Here is a 19,923-nt window from a genome sequence, read left to right as displayed (position 1 = left end):
AAAATAGTACCATTCAAATTCTTTATTGAAATGCTTTAATTTTTCGTATGTCCTGAGGTTGAGAAGGCGCTAAATAAATGCGGCTTACGACAGTCCCAAAAGGCCCCCGAATTTGGCGCGAAGATTACATTACGGAGTAACAAAGATGGCGGGGATCGCTGTGGACGAGGAAGACTTGGCCCAGGAATTCGGCACTTTCGACATCAAACTCGAAGATGAAGACGTCATGGACAAATGTAAGGAGTCCTTATACGATAGAGCGTGCTGATTTCTTGCTTGAGTCGGCCGGCGTTTTGTTTTGATAGATAATTTGTCAGGGCTTGGAATGCTTCTTCCAACCTGGATGATAAAGAAAATCATCTTCACGCAGAAATATCACAAAGTCTTTTTCACTACTAAGTACTAGTCTAGGATTCTATCAGCTGGTCTGTCAGCTCAGTGTCTCTTCATGTGGTCTACAAAGTGTTGGGGCCCGATATTTACATATCGTACTACTAGCTAATGACAATAATATTTTTTTTGTCAGAGGCTTTCTCTAAGCTTGTCAAGATATTTTTCGCTAAATTAGACAGGCTGACCCTAACCCATATTTAACGCTAACCCAGAGGATGATCGGTAAATAGGTGCAAAAATAAAACTAAATCAAGTTTTTTTTTTTCTGACATGCTTGAAAAAGAATACTACTATTACTAGTGCCTAGATCCTCTTGTTTACAAGGTCAAAATACAAGTACCAATGCTGCCTGTCAATAGCCATATATTTTGCTAATAAAGAATGTTGTGTTTTATCTACCCCATCAGTGAAGGAGCTATGTCTGGTGTACCGCCTGGATGCGTCAGGCATGGTGGATGAGTGGATAGCCTTCTCTATCTCCAACAACAGTGCTGCTCTCACCATGGACAAACTCGAGCAGTTTGAGCGAGAGGCAAGTACTATTTCTTGTGTCCGTGTTAAGCTTGTTATGTACTCAGGGACACCTGACCTGAGTGTGATTTACAGGTAAAATAAATGAATGAACCACAGAACTAAAACGCACATTGATTGCTTTAAATGTATGTGACAAGATTTTCAATATATACTAGTGTCTATAACAAATTACAGTAGCAACAAAGCTTGCCATTGTTTGTGCTTCCAGAGAGCCAACAAGACCAAGACTCCCAAAGTGAAGAGAGAAAAACCAGCAGCTGTCATGCATGACATCAGCAACATCAACCCTGAGGCAGAGGATGACCTATTAGATGTGTACTCCACACCAGCATCAAAGGTAAATCCTGCAGCCTGCTTCTATTTGTCCTTCCACTAGTCAGGCCTCTCAGGGAGAAGACCTAGTCAGCCCCTGCAGCAAAAGATTGTGTAATGCAGGCTACTAAGACATTCAGCTCTGTTTTAAGACTGATGTTAGGGTCCATTTTGAGCCCTTGTAACAGTGTTGAAGAATGACAAGGTTGTAATACATAATGGTTATTTTTGCTGTAGGGGAAGAACAAGCGCTTGTTGACCACTCCAGAGAATGTCTCAGTCGTGAACAAGAAGCTGACATCAGTGTCAAGAAGTCCTGTGGTTCCCTTCTCTCCTGGATCCTTCTCACCTGTCAAGTAAGGGCTGAGGGTGTTATGAATAAAATTGTTTAGCCACAGACCCACAGTACTAGTGGTCATAGGGAACAAATACCAGTATATGTAGCAAGTGTTTGTTTTTTTAGTCAGTACACCTGACTTCTGAGCAACACAGCGGTATGCACTATAGTAACACAACAGTTTACCTATATTACAGTTTGTTCCAATCAACCAATATACCTGGTACTGAATTTGTTTTGATGTAACTCAACATTTTTACTATGTTAAGCTTTGTCACATTGATACTGGACAGAACTTGTAAGGCCACACCAATTTAATTTCTTGGTTAACGGATTTTTCTAGAAAAATAATGGAGCGGGCGGGCGGAAAAAAAATAAAAATAAAAACAGGCCTAGGCATCCTATTATGGCCCAAAATGGTACGATAAGAGCCATTAAGTCAATACACCAGGCTGGTTCAAAATTCAAACAATGAATTTTGAACTTTTAATGATACCATTGCATTGAAAGATGGAATAGCAATAACAACTAGGATGAAAAGGACTGTTTTCAACTGTCCAGGGCAAAATATGAGCATCTTACAGTTGATTCTGGATTTTTATTTTTATTTGCAAATCAGAAAAAAATGAAGCGGCGAATCCGTTAACCAAGAAATTAGATTGGTGTGGCCTAAGTGATAAATAATTCAGCTTCCAGCTGTGAGTTATTTACCGAATAAACCAGTCATTTATTCATTTCTTCACTCCTGCAGTGCGACTCCATCCCAGCAGTACCGCAGTCGCAGTGGGGCGGGAGAAACCATGGTAACCCACGGGGACCAGGGGGAGAAGTGGAAGGGTCGCGGGGCGGAACATGTGGCTATCCAGCAGTACGACAGGGACACTGCCCTGACTGAGAAGTACAAGCACATGTTCTACAGGGTGTTCGAGAAGTCTAACGGTCCGTTCTTTGTTTGTTTGTGCCTTTGATTTTCCGTGTAGGCCATAGGGCCATTTCTCATCATTTTTAACTGCTGGAGGACATTGGGGTGAAAAATTGACAAAGGACTTTAATGATTAAATGATTGATTTTGTATGAGATAAGAAGTTTTACCTGTATTTTCACCCTCTAGTGTTAAATGATGTGATTGAGGACATGTCTGACCAGCTTCAACAGAGCCACAAGATTGAGAACCTACAGTCCATGGGTTGGCCCTGCCAGGTTAGTGCCCCCAGCATAGGCTTTGTGCCCCCTTGTGCACCACAGGTAGCAGCCATTCAACTGCGGCAACCTTTCAGTCAGTGTTGAAGGATGTTGCAAAATGCTGTCTTGGTGGGGGTTTGTACTGTCTGCAGTGCTGTAAACCTATTTAGAGCTAGTATAATAGCAAAGATACCTCTTCTTCTCCACAAGACCATTTTGAATACCACATGCATTTGTTCAGTTGTAAGATACATGTATTTTTGACAGAACCAGCTGACTGTGGTAAGGTTTACAGGGGGGATTTGACAGTTGCATAGTGACATTGCACATCCAAAACATGTGAACTCAAAGAGTCAAGGCCTGTTCCGCTTGAAAAACATTGTTATGTGGTACCAGTATGTTATTGTTCAAGGCCTTCAGGAGAAATTTTCATCATAGAACATTGTTGTTGTCACATTGCAGGAGCCCATCACAGTGAGTGGGCGTGTGTGTTGTGACATGAGTACAGGCCGGCTGAACGCTCACTCTGTACTGCTGGAGGGGTCTAAGGACACCTCAGCTGGTAAAACTGTACACCTGGACCTGAGCGAGGTGGCCAAGTATTCTCTCTTCCCTGGACAGGTGGGTCCAGTGTATTCAAGTGTCAATATGCTGTGTCATTATATAAGTGGAAGGTGATACTTACAGCATGTCAATTTTTAAGCAATCATCTAGATGAGACAGGGATTTGAGGAGTCTGCCATGAAATCCACAAACATGAAAAAATACCTCAGCTCAGTCTTATTGTCAGGAGATCCTCTTTCACTTAATACTTGTGCCCTGCTAAATGAACCCAAGATTTTTCTATATTTTGCACTTGAAAGACAGGAAGCAATCTATTTTTAGCTCACATGTCTTTGTATTTTTTTTTCAGATTGTAGCTTGTGATGGTCTAAACACAACTGGATGCAAACTGGTGGTGTCTAAATTCTATGAGGTAAGCCAAACCTTACACTTTAGCACAAACTTTTTAACATTACTAAGATTTATATGTGCACATTAGACAATCAATCTGAAGCTGGCATTTAGTCTGACATCTTTCCCCTTTGTAGGGTGTCCACTTGCCATTTGCTGAAGTGGATGAAACCAGTGAAAACTTATCAGGTGGGAGTCACTATATTATTTAGCTACTGCTGCAGTTAAAATATTTTTGTTTGCCTGCCAATGTCCCAAAAGAAAATAATGCATTGATACATTATGATTGATACTCCTCTAATACATTATGATGTGATATTGAACTGTTGTTTCCTGGTTAGTTCCAGTGCAGGTTCTTGTTGCGGCTGGCCCCTTCACACCGTCTGACAGCCTGGCGTATGAACCCCTGGAGGACCTGCTCAAGTACCTGAAGAGGGACAAGCCTGATGTCTGTGTGCTGGTGGGTCTCACAGCTGGCTTAGTTCATGCTTGTGTTACAACTTCTTCACAACTATGTTCTCCCAACAATTACAAGCTTCGCCACATATCTTTGTTGGGTTTATGAGGTCAATTTTTGCCTATGTAACAGCTAAACAGATTTATTTGAAAACCTATTACCAAGGTTGGTATTGCTTCTGTTGTAGCCGCCCCTTCTACATCAATATATTCTAATAAAATTTAATATCTTTTCCAGATGGGACCATTTGTTGACTCCAAGCATGAAAGCATTGAGGTAAGTGTAACTGTTGCACAGCATTTTTTTTGCAGTGTTTTTAGTAATTTTACAGGCAGCATCACTGTGTTTTAATTTAAGAATTTGTCAATGATTGTTTTGATGATTATATTTTTCTTGCCCTTTTGCAGAAGTGCACGGTGGAAGTATCATATGGCGACATGTTCGAGAAGATAGCTCAAAACATGATTAAAGCTACAGAGGAGTAAGTTTGGCCATTGTGTTTCGATGTCGGTACTACTAAATGTGTACATGACTGTATAACACATGAAATGATGTACCATCAATAAGCATGATTGGTGACAGTTCTACAAGTTACTTAGGAAGAGCCAAATTTACTTTGTAGTTGTACATGTATTTTTGTTTCCCCATGCAGACTGCAGACCCACCTGGTGTTTGTACCCTCACAGAGAGATGTGCACCATGACTATGTGTACCCACAGCCACCCTTCACTGTGGATGGGGTCAACTCTCCTGTAAGTACAGAAGAACACTTCAGAACTGTCTACCCATGGCCACCCTTCATTGTGACACCAATGAGAACACTGATAGCTAGGCTTGAACTGACAACGATTTTATTTGTGTAAAGGTATTAAAAGGTATTTTAGAAATGTGTACAGAAATATTTTCCCAGCTGCTGACAGTTTGTCTGATACCCTGCTTGTGTTCCAGAGAGTGCACTTTGTGTCAGACCCCTGTACCCTGACCATTAACGGAGTGGTGGTGGGGCTCACGTCCACAGATATCCTGTTCCACCTGGGAGGGGAGGAGACATCTAGGTAGGACGTGTGTTCATTATTGCAATGTCAGCTGCAGTAAAAAGGGATGGGAAATTTGCTGTGTCTTAAAAGATTCATGTAACATAAACATAACCTAGCTTGTATTATTCACTTTTTTTCTGAGGATAGAGCACTACTGTGGTTGTCAGTGGGTTCCAATAATATTGTAGAAGACAAGATCAACAAGTCACTTTGGAGTCTGAATGTGTTGTTTTCTTCTTCCAGAGGCCATACTGACAGGATAGGCAGGCTTATCAAGCACATCCTCACTCAGCAAAGGTGTGTCCTGCACATCTTCACCATTTTTATCCTTTTACATGTCATACATTCTATGGTATGCAGCCATCTCTAGAATACAAACTAAGATGCTAACAAGGACACATCAGTAATGAACCCAGTCATATTTTTCCCTGTTATTTTGCATTGTGATGTCTTAAATTTCGTCCAGTTAGGAAGATACTTGATTAGACTGACAGTGGTCTTCCAGCTTCATTTTACCAGGAATTGTTTGATGTTTCTTCCTACTGTCCTAAAGTGACCTATAGCACATTATTTGATGTTTCTTTCTGTAGTTACTACCCTCTGTACCCCCCCTCGGAGGATGTGAACATCGACTACGAACATTACGACCAGTTCTGCAAGCTACAGGTCACACCTGATGTCCTCATCCTGCCCTCTGACCTCAGGTACTTTGTCAAGGTGAGTTGGTTTGACTTCTTTTACCAGTTGACTGTGTTCTTCCTCTGTTCTGTAATACATTGTACATTTTACTATTTCAATACTGCACATTACGCACCAGGAAAGGTATTAACCAATGGCAGCATGTAAAAGTTTCTTCATAGCTTTTAGACAAGAAGATACAAACATGTACATGTAAAGTGTTAAGAATGGTAGAGGTCCATAAACATATTAAAGAAAGTGCTGTCTTATTTGTTACAGAATTTGTGCAATGAGAAAGTGTTTGAATTTACTTACATTCATCCTGTGTGAACCCCCAGGACGTGCTGGGGTGTGTCTGTGTGAACCCTGGCAGGATAACTAAGGCTCAGACTGGAGGAACCTTTGCACGCTTTGTCATTCAGGCTCCTCCCTCCCCAACCCATGATGGCACTGCCAGGAAGCCAAGGTGCACAGCTGCTGAAGTCATCAGGGTGTAAGGACAATTGCTAGAAGAGACTCTGTACATACATTGTAGTTACATCATTCATTGTGAGATCAGTCCATGTGTAGTCCTTTCTCTATTATTTTGTAACCCAGCAGTACACATTTGGTAAAGTGAGTGAACATTAAAGTTCTTTCAATGATTTTAAGATTTCACATGTATACACATAGGAACAAATTCTTTATGTATGAAAATGGTTATTCCCACTGTGTGAGGATTGACTCCTTTAGATTACTAGAAATTAATATCATGGCATGGTGAGAATTAAGAGTTAGTGGTGTTTTTTTAGTTCGCAGTTGAAACAACCATAGTAACAGTGAAAGACAGAACATATGTTCTTGGTGTGATGAAAGGCCACTGCAAAAGTTGCGAACTTAAAAACAGTGAAAAGTCTGAAAATTACAGTATACTTATATGGTTAAACATTGTAATATGGTAATAAAAATGTGGTGAATTGTGATTTGGCTGGTCTGGGCCTGTAAAGTAGTATTTAACCTGCAATGCTTCTCTGGTTACATTGCTTCTAATATTTGTAACACTGATCATTAGCTTCGCTAAGATCAATCCCATCTTAAATCCATGCTTTGAATGCTAATCTGAAAAGATGTTAACATTCTGTCTCCAGAAAAGAATATTGGAAAATAAAATAAGTACATTTTACATCTCCAGTGTCATTGTAATCTTATGCAGAATCAATAACAGGCTATTTGATTAAACAGTTCAGGATCTGTGAGCTCATCACCATATCGATGAACTCAACGGCCAATCGCCGCTATTAGTGACGGAATCGCCGTTGAGTTCATCACTATATCGATGAACTCAATGGCCAATCGCCGCTACTAGTGACGGAATCGCCGTTGAGTTCATCACCATATCGATGAACTCAACGGCCAATCGCCGCTACTACTAGTGACGGAATCGCCATTGAGTTCATCACCATATCGATGAACTCAACGGCGGAGTTCATTATCATAGTGATGAAGAGCACGGCCGTGGAGTTCAACAATCCACGGTCTTCTGATATACCTGCTGTATGTACATGTGTGTTGCTCTCAAAGCCCAGCTCTTTCATTTTGCAAAAACTCCCCAACTAGCCTGGATTCTGTCCTATTCTAACTGTTCAGTCCACTCCTCTGCCAAATAATCTGGCACCAGTCTCCTATCAAACTGGAGCTGGAATGGGATGAACACCTCAACATCTACAGAATGTGTTTGATATAGGAAGATACAGATAGTACAAGATTTACATTGTGAAGAAGTCAACACAAAAAGTTTGGAGTTTAACTTTATTGCTGTTGGTACCATCAATAACATTTCAATCTCAAGAAGAATTTGAATGCTCTTCATCAATCTAAATAAGAATCGTTTACTAAATAATGAATGCCTCACTTGGGCTATATGGTAACATACATCATCACAGGTTCATATTGAAGAATATGCAATTAATCTCTTTTTTTTACCATTTAATAGTACAGATAAAAGTAGAATAGTAACTAAACTGCGAAATGTGTTATCTATTTCATAGCTTTGTAGCCCTCCAGGAAAATGTCACTAGCTGACATAGATGTACGTAGTCTTTTCATTCCATAATGTTAAGTAATACAAGTGTTCTTTATTTATTTCATACTAGATAGGATAAATATGCCAAAGTTTCTGAGGGAATCTAGTCCTTCGCATCTGTTATTCCTTCATTTCCGATGGAGAACATGGCGTCTGCTTCAGGCAGACACGGGGAGTCGTAAATCTTACAGATTCTTGTGTCACCTCTGCCTTTTCTTAAGTACAACCTGGAATGCAAAAAAAAAGAGAAATTAACAGTACAGGTGTAATTCTGCAGCTTTGTAATACATGTACTACCCAATGCATAGTCAGTACTGTTTCAGGAATTTAAAAAAAGGCAAGTTGACAAGAAAAAAAGTGTTCTTGTATTCCATCATTTCAACTGACTGTAACTATACTATCAGTTTGAACAAAACACTGTTGTACTTCTTTAAAAGTAATGTAATTTGAATGTTATTCATCAAAACAGATGAGCTCTAATGCTAGGTACCTAGTTGTTGATGCATGGGCCATGATGTTTCCACCGATGGGCTTTTTTGGATCTGCAGCAAACATGGCCGCTCCATCCACCTGAGCCACTACCTGATTGGTTATCACCACTGCGATACCAAACTGGAGAAAATACAAGCAATAAGGTCTTGTGGGGACTCAACTTTCTAACTTTTCATCAACAGATCCATCTAAAACTAGTATACATGTGGCAACCAGGCTATGAACACAGCCAGTTTCCAAAAAAAACAATTTTTTTAACTGGAGCATCATTGTAAAATGTGTCATTTGGTAAGTAGAAAGTCAAACTCTAAATTACCTTTATAATATGATGTTGACAGAATATTGTTTGTGTGGTAAAAGGACATGTTGGATGACCATAGAGAATGAAAAATGACAAATTTTTTCCTCCAAGTTTGAAATATTTGTGCTACAAGAAAGTACCTCATCAGCCAGTCTGAGTAGCATCCTGAGGAAGCGAGCCAGGTGCATCTGTCTAGCAGAGAGCTCCCCGCGACCAGAGTAGTCAGTACGATACAGAGCTGTGGCACTATCTACTATCAGCAAGGCATATCTATTGGGGGAATTAAGTAAAAGTTAGAAATAGATAATGTCTGCAAATTGCCTTCAAAATAAATAACTCAAATACAGAAATGAGATAGCCTTCCCTTGGACCTGTCAGTGTCTCCAACATGACAAGCATGTAGAAATAACCACAGCAAACACGAATATACACACTGAAAACAAAACCGTACACAGAGGTAAAAATGTAGTATTTCCATCCCTGGTTGCCCTGACATTTTTGAGAGTGATATTCCCACCTTGACTCAGCCATCATGGCCGACGCCTGCATGAGCAGCTGGGACTGGTGGTCAGAGTTGAAGGCACGAGCACAGGCGACATTGTCCAGCGCATCTGGACCTGACAGGTTAAACCTGTGCATGTGGTAGAGGCAAAAATCAATGAAAAATGCTTAATCTGTCAGAAAGAAACAGCATAGCGGTTCAAAATCACATAGGGGTCTGACTATGCTAGGTACAACACTGGAAGTTAGTTTAACTGACCTTTCAGCGACAGCGATGAGTCGCTCTGGTCTGAAGGTTCCCTCTGTGTCGATGTACAGGCACTTTCCCTCCCCTCCGCCCTGGTCCACTGGCAGCTGTCAATCAAAATTGCATACGTTTATTCCCCCTGGGCCCATACCAAAAAATCTTATAGTACTGACCTTATCAGGTATCAGTCAATTTGAAAGTTCAATGAAGGACAGTCAGTTTCACTTCAATCCTGTTTCCAACATTCCAATAATCTCAGTACCATCTTGGGAAAGTTTTACTCTTTACTAGTGGATAATAACAACATGATACATACCTGGCATGTGACTGCGAGTGTGTGGCACAACTGTGTCTTTCCTGTACGGAACTCTCCAAACATCTCTGTAATAGATCCCGTCTCAATTCCTCCTGTAACACACAGTATTATATTTATCATAAACACATATTTTACTTCAGTATCTTCTTAAGCTAAACCAACTGTCCAAAGATGACAGTCAGAAAACTTTGAAGGCTCGCTGCTTTCTGTTTTTTGTCAGTGTCTGTGGTCTTGTGCTTTTCATCGATGATGTTTTTTTTTAGGAAAAAAGTACCAGATGTACCTTGCAGCAGTTTGTCCAGCTCCTTGGAGCCTGTGGTGATGGAGATCATCTCTGATCTCCTTGCGTGGAAGTCTGTCGCTGTGGTGAACCCCATAGGAACCAGCTTACACGCCTCCGCCTGACAATCACAGATGTCACAAAATTAAAAATACATTATGTTTGTCTAGTTACTTCTGGAACAGGACTGTAGAAGCTGGAATTCCACTACCACAATACCCCATAAACTTCAAACTAAGAATGACAATCAGTAGTAAAAGACAAACCTTACTGTTTCAATTTGTAACAAGGAGAATAAAAAGTTCAAAGAAAGCTACATTGTAACTTAAAGTCCATGTATCAGACTAGAGCGGTGTTGACAGAAGGTATCACACATCCATGCATCAGACGGAAAATGCATTTTGTGGCTGGCATGTGTGAACTAAGGGTGTGTGTGTGTGTGTGTGTGCATGTGTGGATTGACCAGGAACACGTGTCCTACCAAAATCTTATCTGCCTTAGCCTCGCTGATGCCTTTAATGTTGATGAGCTGTTTTTTTGGTGCGTATGCCACTGCCTCCACAGTGTAGAACCCAGCTTCCTCCAGCTTCTTCACATCGCTAGCGCTGATACCATGTTGCTGAGGGAAGGGATCAACAAACAGTAAATATCAACTGGAACATTGTGCAAATAAAAAAATGCAAATCCGGGAAAACTACCCTCAATTTCTAGTTTGGTCACAACTCAACTCAAATCTAGAACTTATTCCAGATCTATCTTGTATTTCTTGTGTCTTCTGTATCCTCTACCCTAGTAACAACATGTATATTGGCTATGGGGAGAAGAATAAATTGCCCGGGAAGTCTGCTGCCCGTTTGATCACATAATACCATTCTAGCCATTTTAAGTCCTGTTTTGGTACCTCGAGGGATTTCACCAGCATCGGTCCAAAGTTCTCCTCATCCTCCTCCTCCACAACAGCCTGGGGGCGCTCCATCTGCATTGCCATGGTAACGTGTTCTGGGAGAGGTTCCTGCATCAAAGTCATTTTGTACCACATATATTCCTTGATATTTCATTTCATATTGTAGACTGTATACTAGTGTCATATTGTACTGCAGGGTCTGCCAGAAAGGACTACAAGTCTTACTGAACTACAAACTTCTTCTGAGGTGGCCGCATAAATTAGTTACATAATTTGCCCATCAGCAAATCATTACATAAACACTTATGTATTTATTATTTGATACCTACATCTAGAAAAACAGTGGAGTTAAACCAAACCAATATCAGCGTTTAGTTCATAGTTTCTTTAGAAGCCACGATGACCCACTATATTCCTGACATATCTTATTTCTGAGTCGACTGTAAACATGACAGGTCTGGGCATGCTTTGCATAATTTTGTACACAATTTACAACTGTCTTACACGACAAAACTGAGGAATTACCATTCAGTACCACTTCCAAGTTGTTCCCGAGACACTTACCTCCCTTCTAAGTATCAAAAGACTGTGCTATTTCTTGAGAAGTAAGGATTTGTCGTTCAGAAAATGAAGGAACCGGTTCGCTGTTTTGTTCGTCTGACCCGCCAAAACTGGTGACGTAACTACTGAGCATCATGGGTAACACACATTATTTCATTTTAAATCTATTTTTTATCTATATAAGTCCTCATACGCATCCTATATGACGAACTTTAAAATACGTTTGACTACCAATATCAGGCAAAAGTACCTAAGTAACGGGTTTCTCCCTCAGTACTCGATGTTCAGTACTGAAGGTGCCTTCCGAACTGAACTTCCAGTTCGGAGGTTCTGGCAGAACTGGGCGTCCAGATCTGAGGCGACTTCAGAACTGGAAAACTCTGAATCAGTTCTGGAAACCGAGAACTGAACGTTCCTTCCGTACTGGAAAACGCGGAGCGGCTTTGGCGTGAGTATAGCTCGGCTTATAAGCGCTGCCGGGCGGTAGTAAAGCCGGGCAAGCTGCCGGATGGCCGCCGCAACATAAGGCGAACACTGCTGCCGGAGGACAACGAGACCACCTACAGGAAGCGTCTACGGGAGACGAGAGAAACTGAGGCGGCTAACAACGAAGAGCGGGCTGTTGAAGATCGGCACATCGACCAGTTATAGACCAATACTAGTTTATACGTTGGTGATGTCAGCAAGGCTACTTCTACTACTGTATTGAGACATATCGTATTCAGTACTGGAACATCCCAGTACAATTAGAACGTGAGAACAGGAAGCCCAGTTCGGAAATAATTTGAAAACTCGGCTTCCAGTACTGTAGAGTCACGTTTTACTGGTCAATCCAGTACGGAACCCGTTACTTAGGTACATCGACACTCGGCTTTCCAGTACTGAATGATCTCCGAACTGGGTAACCAGTACTGAATGACCATTGAACCAGCCTTCCTGTAGCCGGGACGCAACACAGTACTGGGGTCCGAGTACCGACGGGCGTTCAGGTCTGGAAAACGAGTTCCGAAACAAGATTCAGTTCTGAACTTCCAGTTCTGACGAAGCTTCAGTACTGGAATAACGCCGTTCCGAACTGGAATTCCAGTTTAGAGCTTTCTTCAGAACTGGGCGCCGAGTATCGACGCTATTTTCTCCACGGTTTCCGTACTGGGCGCCCAGTAAGGAACCCGTTACTTTCGTACCTTTGCCAATATCAGTCTTTTACTTCTATAAAAAATATAGTGCGTAAAAATAGAGTGACCTTATTTAACCTCTGTGAATCTTGGGTATTTCAAGATGGCGCTGAATACGAAGAAGGTGGCGGCAATAATTTTTGACTTGGACAACACGTTGATACCAACCAAGGAAGCCGACGACGAGGCTTACGAATTGGTAAGAATGTACCCAAAGATGTCCTTGTTAGCTACATGTATTTTTTTTTGTTGCTTTTTATGGAAGAGTTTGTTATTTTTCAAGGTGTACGAACCGGTTTGACCACACACGTAACGTTATAATATATGAATGGATACACGTAGTCACGTAGTACACGTAGACACGGTGTTACAACAACAAATTATCTGCGTCGGCGCACTGCGTGCAGGTTACACATTACTTTAAGAAAAGCAACAACATAGAAAGAAAGGAGATTCCCTCATATGTTTGAAGTCAGATCTGAAATTTTTGATAATAATTTGTACATTATTTATTCCCAGCGCCAGCGGCCTTGACGAACTCAAGGACACACATCTCATCAAATTTTCATAATTTGACCAGAAAAATGCGTAGCCATTCAGTTGGGTGTTGTGATCAATAACTGGTTATAATCTGTACTGTCACGGCAGCCGTTTCGTAAATTTGTATCGATGCGTTTGTTACGATTTTATTGACATAGACTTCCTAATCCTATTTCGTTTTTCCTGGTTGCCTGACCACTTCCTGATTTTGTTTCTAGTAAGCAACAGGAAGTTGTGCTTGAGTCACCACGAACAAAATACAACTTCATTGAGTAGACTGAATTTCACCAGGAACATTTATGGTATTGAATTTGTTCATGATCTGGTGCAAAAATCAATGCCAGCCTGCTGCTGATCTCATGACCACCCTTTGACGTCATACCACAGCTTGCCAGGGTGTGTCTGTCCAAGAAATCAGTCAGCCTTTCAAAATTCCTGCCCATTAGGTTTTGCCCAAAGCTTTTGGAATTCCACTAGGTTAGGTATGTCTAATCTCAAAGTCAAACTTGTAAAGGAAAACATTGTGGGGCCCTTCTGTTCAGAGCGTCTGTACTGTGAACATTGATATCGAAAATAAGACAAGATGAAATAATGATGAGTAAATTCTATGGTCCAGATTGGGGTGGCAGTGGTATGGTACAATTAACAGTAAAAAAATGTATTATAAAACTAAGTACCATGAAAATGTCAGTGGGTGGCATGACACTTTTGTTTCAGATTTTCAAATATCTTTCCCTGCCCTGTAGGTGCGAGAGGTAATAGAAGAAGCATGTCCAGGATACGACACTGCCGCCATGACCGCCAAGTTCAGGGTCGACCTGGGCTGGAATGATGGGTGTGACCCGGAGGGGAAACTGACCGTGGACGAGTGGAGAACCAAGCTGTGGGAGAACATACTGAACAAGCAGGGCATCACGCAGTACAACGGCCTGCCCGCCAAGATGTACGCCACCTGGAAGAGGGAGCGTCTGAAGAGGATGGTGTTTACGGAGGAGATTAAGCAGATGCTTGTGGGTCTGCGGAAGGAGTACAAGCTGCAGATGATGACCAACGGGCCCCTGGAGCCGCAGAGGGAGAAGTCACAGGTATGTGCTTCAGCATAATTCAGCAGCTTCACCAGCAGATACATGTAGTTACATTACACTCTACACTTTTTATCCTGCCTGCCTGCCTGCACCAATTAGCCGTTTGGATTTTTGCCCTTTCTAATCATAACTTTGTGTTTGTGTAGGTGTATGAGTCTGTTGCATACTTCGACTCCAATACATTGGTGCAATGGTGCTCTTTCTTTATTCAAATTACAATAGTAGTACAGTACATAGCAGTACAGTATGAAGGACAAGGCAGATCTAGCTGATGTTGTGCACCACATCTTATGATATAAAACCTATAATACATGTACAACACTTTGTCTTTGTGTAGGTGTGTGAGTCCGATGTATACTTTGACTCCATCGTGCTGTGTGGACTGTACCCGGAGCAGAAGCCGTACCCGTCCGTATACCAGCGGGCGTTACAGGACCTGCAGCTGAACGCTGACCAATGTGTGATGGTAGGCGACCGCCTGAACACAGACATTCAGGAGGGCTGAACGCAAAGCTGTTGAGCACCGTGTGGATCAATTCTACGGGCGCTGCGATCCCTGAAGGCGGCCCCGTTCCTCACCACATTGTCACGTCTGTTCTGGAGTTACCCAAGATACTGGATATTATAAACGGGACTCCTCCAGCGTCGGCTTGACCTGCTTTTCCACCAGTACTCTGCAATCTAATTACATTTTCGAGGAGTGTAAACAGTCCACCATCAGCAGGCCTTATGTACTCTTAGGCTTTCTTTAATTTATTCTGGAAGGTTCTCCACACAATGTTCTTACGTTTGTTAACCATCAGTGGATTTCATAGATAGGGCTACTTGAGTAGCCTGGATTCCAGTCTGTTTCGAGGGCCTGTACAAGCCAGCTTCTCTGCTCCAGAAGTTAGCTTGTGTAGGCCCTGGAACCAGTGACTGAGTCTGGCATTCACGCCTTTGATGTTTGATGACCAGCATGTAATGCCCATTCGTTGTTAGGTTGCATTAGTATTATCTTATCTATTCTTCATGATGGGAACAGTTTCAAGATAACCATTAGACCAGCAAAAGCAGTTATATTCTCTAAACAACCTACTACTATCATTTACATTTTTAGGAACACCATGCCATCCTCTTGTTGTTTTATATATCAATCATTAATGAAGTAGAGTATCCAGTGGTTTTTAATTTTCTCTGGTAAAAGTGTGTGCTTCCATGTACTAGTAGTTTTTTTAGAATGTAAATAATTTCTGTAGAGTTAAGTTTTAGCTTTCTGTGCCACCTCATAAAAATACATTGAGAATATTGTAGTACGGTACTTTTGCACTGTCAGCTACATGTTGTCTCCGATGAAAGTAGGGTACCTGGTAATTCATATCATGATCGGAAATTTCCAAAGAGATTGCGTGCTGCTTGCAAGAAAGTACCTACCTTATACATGTAGGTAGATTTATTTTTGTTCTGTATATACGATACATATATGAGATTTCTCTGCATTTTCTTCAGATTTTTCAGTCTCAACATTTAGTAGGGTTAGCAAAAAATGTATGTGATGTTTGTATCATGTGAGTGTTTTTATCTGGAGGAATCATTTCATGACAGTTGTTTTCACTGTATCAGTGTGGACATCTATGCGACTGGCTGTACTATATTACTTAGTGTAGTGTTTTTTTTAAATCCAGCAACTGGTACTACACTGTCCCAATATTCCTATGACCTAAGTATGAGATTACTGGTCTATTTAGGCAGTCTTTGCTCAATCCTGGTGTCCATTATTTTCTGGCATGTAATGAATTCAGTGAGATTCAAACTATGAATTACCATGACAATGTAGACAAACAAGTTACAAGTTTGGGGGTAAGTTTGCTAAGATTATGACAGACACTGACAGGGCAGATCACATGTTGATGACCTGCATGTGTGGATCCTCCATGTGACTGTCACAAGACTGAATACTATAAATGCAGACACTTTCACAGTGAACCCAACTCCCACCACCACAAAATTCATGACACTGCGAATTGTATTACTACTGTACTACAGATTTGTTGTAACTGTGAATTTAAAACACAACAAAAAGCTCCTTTTCATCCTACCCAAAAAAAATAGCCACTGCAAAAGTAAATGCATTTACAGTACTCCAGAGTTATCCTTGGGTCCATTCCATGGGTCACACAAGTCGCAGTCACAGAGCCATGTTAGGTTACATGAACTATTTTAAGAAGTACTCTTTAATAAAGTCATGGTAGTGATCTGTCTAATTGTAAAACAGTGTTATCGCCTTAAATGACAGTATGTGCTCAGTTCTGCTGTGTGAGTTTAAGCATAACGTCAGTCATGAAGAGCAAGCCCAAAAATATTGTAACATGATACCATTATAGGATATTCCGCATATGCTATGTTGCAAACTTTCATTTTATCACATTGTACATTTCAAAATTATTTTTTGGTACAAAATAGCACACATAGGTTAGACATGTATTTTATTTGTGAATTCATTTTCCTTTTGTATTTGTAGGTTATTTTAGTTTTGGTCATAAATGTACAGTGTAGTTATATGTAAAGAGCCATACCATAGTATGTGTGTATATGTGTAAGATTAAAATTGAAAGGAATATTTAGTGGGCATACCTGAAATTGTAAGTCTTTTAGGCACTGTTTGCTGTTTGAAGGAAATCACTTGTAAATGTTAATTAATCTGACAAAAGTAACCAAGCAGAATGTTATCTGTGGAGTATATATGTACCTTAACATGATTGTAAGAAAAGTATGGGATATACTATGGAATCAATGGCTGTGGAATGTACAACTGCCTTTTGATTGCAAAGTCTAGGAGATATGGATCCTTTTTTGTTTTATCTTCATGTCCAGTAAATGGAGTTATTGAATTGTTGTGGCCTAATGCAGTGTATACTCCACATGTAACTTAGCCACAAGCCCTGAAATATGCACCACCCCATGTTGTGCAATGTCTTACTGCTGTAGATGTCTATTTTAGCAATGATGAGAATGCAAGGGCTTGATACATTGTCTGTAAAATTATGAATTGGCACTGTACGTATGTATATCTTATGATTAGATTGTAATATAAGGCAAAACAGAACTTTTTGTGATGTGTGTTTTTTTTTCTATAGACAACAAAACATTGGGCAGATTTCCTACATACTAGTATACTGCCTCACTGAAATCTTATCGAAATAATGTAACGTTTTCTTTAGAAAACCGGTAATGTTATCATTTGATAATACCAAGATAAGCTCCTTGTTGATGTCAAACAACTAGGGGGCTGATCTCCCAACAGCACTCGCAAGGTGTCGTTGCTACCCAGAATCCCCTTGGGACAGTTTGATGAAAAGAAAAAATGGCGACTTGCTGTTGATATTTTTGGTGTGTTGAACAAAAACGCCCCTCATTTACTTATCCCAAGAACTTATTCTATCGTAAGACCTTCCGAAGTAAGGTAAGTTGCTCCTGAATAGATCTAAAGTGTCTAGAGGTAGACATTGTAGACCTTTTCATCCTCTAGTCGGCGTAAACTTGCCCCCCCCTCCCCACCTTTTTCCCGCGGAGGCGATCTGGTCTAGGCAAACCACGCAACGCTGATACGTGACAGAAGGCAAGCCCATAGAAGTCACGGTCTTGTTACTTGTCAACGTGGTTTGAAAACCACGCAGGTCTCACTCTTTGGCTGCCACTCCTTTTTACTCTACTAGTAAAATTATGAGTGTTTCTTGTTTCTGTTCTCCACTCTTCATGCAGAGGTTGAAGGTAGCCGTGACGAAATTATAAATTTTGCTGTAGGAGCTCGACTTGGTCACGGCTATAAAGGTTGAAGCAAAGAGGTTTCAGTAGAACCACCTCGGTGTGTCAAAGAGACTGTAAAATTTTGATGATCTGTTATTAAATATGCCCCTACGACCGCTCACGGTTATTGGACTTACATACATTACATACATATTAAATACCCCCCCCCCCTCCACTGCACTGTTATGTAAAAACAAAATGTAATGACACCATACGATATCCCTTGACTGTGTCACATGACATTGATTTTTGTCAGATTGTATACTCATAACAAAGTCTAGTGACCTGCATCTGTTGATACATGTACATTGTAGCATAATATAAGGCGTAACCCTTCGTAATACCCCCTCCCTCAGGACTCCAGTATGACATCCATCCTGAAGTTGACTCCCCTGTGTGGTGTCCACGATGAGACCCCCCTCTGTTACCTGCTGCAGTTTGATGAGTTCCGTTTCCTGCTGGACTGTGGCTGGGACGAGAAGTTCACCATGAGCTATGTGGACAACTTGAAGAAGTGAGACTTCAGACAAATTAAGGTTTTATTAGCATGTCGATGCAAGATCTTTGGTAACGCTTCTGAGCTTAAGATTTAGTAGCTCACTTAACACTGTAATGTTACACTTCTATTGTTTGGGTAAGTGATGGTGTATTGTGTTAACGTGGGTTGTCTCTGTTATTCCCCAGGTATGCCCACCAGATTGATGCAGTGTTAATCTCCCATCCCGACCCCCTACACCTGGGTGCCCTGCCGTACATGGTGGGGAAGTGTGGGTTAAACTGTCCCATCTACACAACCATCCCTGTCTACAAGATGGGGCAGATGTTCATGTATGACATCTACCAGGTCAGAACACACTTGTTACCACCAGGGCAATTTTTAAAATCTATTTCAAACAAGAGTTCCACGATCTCATACCTTCGCCAAATGATGTTGACAAATTGACGGTTGACGAATTATACAATTTTAATCATTGATTTCGCAAATAACAGAGTCATTTGCATGGACTACATCATATGGATCATATTCTCCACCCAATGATAACCTTATCTTAACAAAAAAGGCTATTCTAGCACTTCCTCATAAATTATGCAAATGAGGTCATGATGTTAATAAGTTATCTTCATTGATGTTCACCTTCACTTAACTTCCAATACGGCAAGTATGAAATTCCTAGCAGTTACATTATACTATGAAATTATAACAATTTGCCATTAATTATGCAAATTAGGTCTTCATTTACATAATCTATATCCTCGGATGTTTTTCTCGTTCCCAATTACATGTCACACATGTTTCATAGTCCTATTATCGAACGAAGCAGATTTATAGAATTTCCTCATTAATTATGCAAATTAGCTCCTGATTTGCATAATTGTCATCTGATTATGTGAAGCATCACTTTAGCTACCTACATACCAAAAATCATAACAATCCATCAACCGGTTCTTGAGTTATGGACCTTCGTAGATTTTTCAAGAAATGCTCCTGCAGTTCCAGAACAAGCTGCTAGGGGCCCGAAACTCATGTCACTTCTTCCCTACCCCAAGAGCTATCTACCAACCAAAATTCGTGACCCTAGTACGTCTAGATCACGAGATATCAAAACCGGAAGTTCTGCTGCAGTACCAACAAAAGCCGCCAGGGGGCCCAAAATCTAATCATTTCTAGGTCTCATCAAGACCTACCCACATACCAAGTTTCATGACAATCCATATTAAGCTTCTTGAGTTATCTTGCTAAACCACAAACAAACAAACGGACAAACGCTACTGAAAACATAACCTTCTT

At 40.9% G+C, this 19,923-nt stretch overlaps 3 protein-coding genes across 5 annotated transcripts; 2 read left to right on the top strand and 1 right to left on the bottom strand.

The window, feature by feature from the left end:
- The first annotated feature begins 91 nt into the window (after positions 1-91).
- LOC109483740 (DNA polymerase alpha subunit B-like) lies at positions 92-7,034 on the top strand. Its single transcript, XM_019786814.1, has 17 exons — positions 92-236; positions 801-925; positions 1,136-1,264; positions 1,477-1,595; positions 2,328-2,515; positions 2,688-2,776; positions 3,221-3,379; positions 3,672-3,734; positions 3,850-3,901; positions 4,054-4,172; positions 4,407-4,445; positions 4,577-4,650; positions 4,822-4,921; positions 5,118-5,224; positions 5,450-5,503; positions 5,797-5,923; positions 6,223-7,034. Exons 1-17 carry the CDS (start codon positions 146-148, stop codon positions 6,379-6,381), a joined length of 1,794 nt encoding a protein of 597 aa, XP_019642373.1. The 5' UTR covers positions 92-145; the 3' UTR covers positions 6,382-7,034.
- Positions 7,035-7,655: 621 nt separating this feature from the next.
- On the bottom strand, positions 7,656-11,696 carry LOC109483832 (DNA repair protein RAD51 homolog 1). 3 transcript variants are annotated; one of them, XM_019786983.1, is made up of 10 exons: positions 11,625-11,696; positions 10,985-11,095; positions 10,565-10,702; positions 10,087-10,204; positions 9,804-9,895; positions 9,500-9,594; positions 9,257-9,370; positions 8,880-9,009; positions 8,437-8,558; positions 7,656-8,173 (listed from the first exon to the last, which is right to left on the bottom strand). In XM_019786983.1, exons 1-10 carry the CDS (start codon positions 11,682-11,684, stop codon positions 8,050-8,052), a joined length of 1,104 nt encoding a protein of 367 aa, XP_019642542.1. In that variant the 5' UTR covers positions 11,685-11,696; the 3' UTR covers positions 7,656-8,049. The 3 variants fall into 3 exon arrangements, with proteins under 3 accessions (XP_019642542.1, XP_019642544.1, XP_019642543.1); XM_019786985.1 differs by having other exon boundaries at positions 11,552-11,651; XM_019786984.1 differs by lacking the exon at positions 11,625-11,696 and adding an exon at positions 11,513-11,600.
- A 1,100-nt stretch (positions 11,697-12,796) lies between these two features.
- Positions 12,797-17,092, top strand: LOC109483709 (N-acylneuraminate-9-phosphatase-like). Its single transcript, XM_019786753.1, is given in 4 exon segments — positions 12,797-12,922; positions 14,010-14,348; positions 14,686-14,839; positions 14,842-17,092. Coding segments are annotated over 4 exon segments (750 nt in total). The 5' UTR covers positions 12,797-12,826; the 3' UTR covers positions 15,003-17,092.
- The last annotated feature ends 2,831 nt before the right edge of the window (positions 17,093-19,923 follow it).

Source organism: Branchiostoma belcheri, unplaced genomic scaffold (assembly GCF_001625305.1).
Source record: "Branchiostoma belcheri isolate BF01 breed outbred unplaced genomic scaffold, Haploidv18h27 scaffold66, whole genome shotgun sequence".
NCBI lineage: Eukaryota > Metazoa > Chordata > Leptocardii > Amphioxiformes > Branchiostomatidae > Branchiostoma > Branchiostoma belcheri.
This window is presented reverse-complemented; position numbering and strand designations above follow the sequence as displayed.

Excerpts from the sequence above, each read along its gene's own strand:
- LOC109483740 (XM_019786814.1), top strand. The coding sequence starts at position 146 with ATGGCGGGGATCGCTGTGGACGAGGAAGACTTGGCCCAGGAATTCGGC. Across the intron at positions 1,265-1,476 it reads ACTCCACACCAGCATCAAAG|GGGAAGAACAAGCGCTTGTT; the intron begins GTAAATCCTGCA and ends TTTTTGCTGTAG. Across the intron at positions 5,504-5,796 it reads CACATCCTCACTCAGCAAAG|TTACTACCCTCTGTACCCCC; the intron begins GTGTGTCCTGCA and ends TTCTTTCTGTAG.
- LOC109483832 (XM_019786983.1), bottom strand. The coding sequence starts at position 11,684 with ATGATGCTCAGTAGTTACGTCACCAGTTTTGGCGGGTCAGACGAACAA. Across the intron at positions 10,703-10,984 it reads TGCTGGTGAAATCCCTCGAG|CAACATGGTATCAGCGCTAG; the intron begins GTACCAAAACAG and ends CCCTTCCCTCAG. Across the intron at positions 9,595-9,803 it reads CACTCGCAGTCACATGCCAG|CTGCCAGTGGACCAGGGCGG; the intron begins GTATGTATCATG and ends TTTGATTGACAG.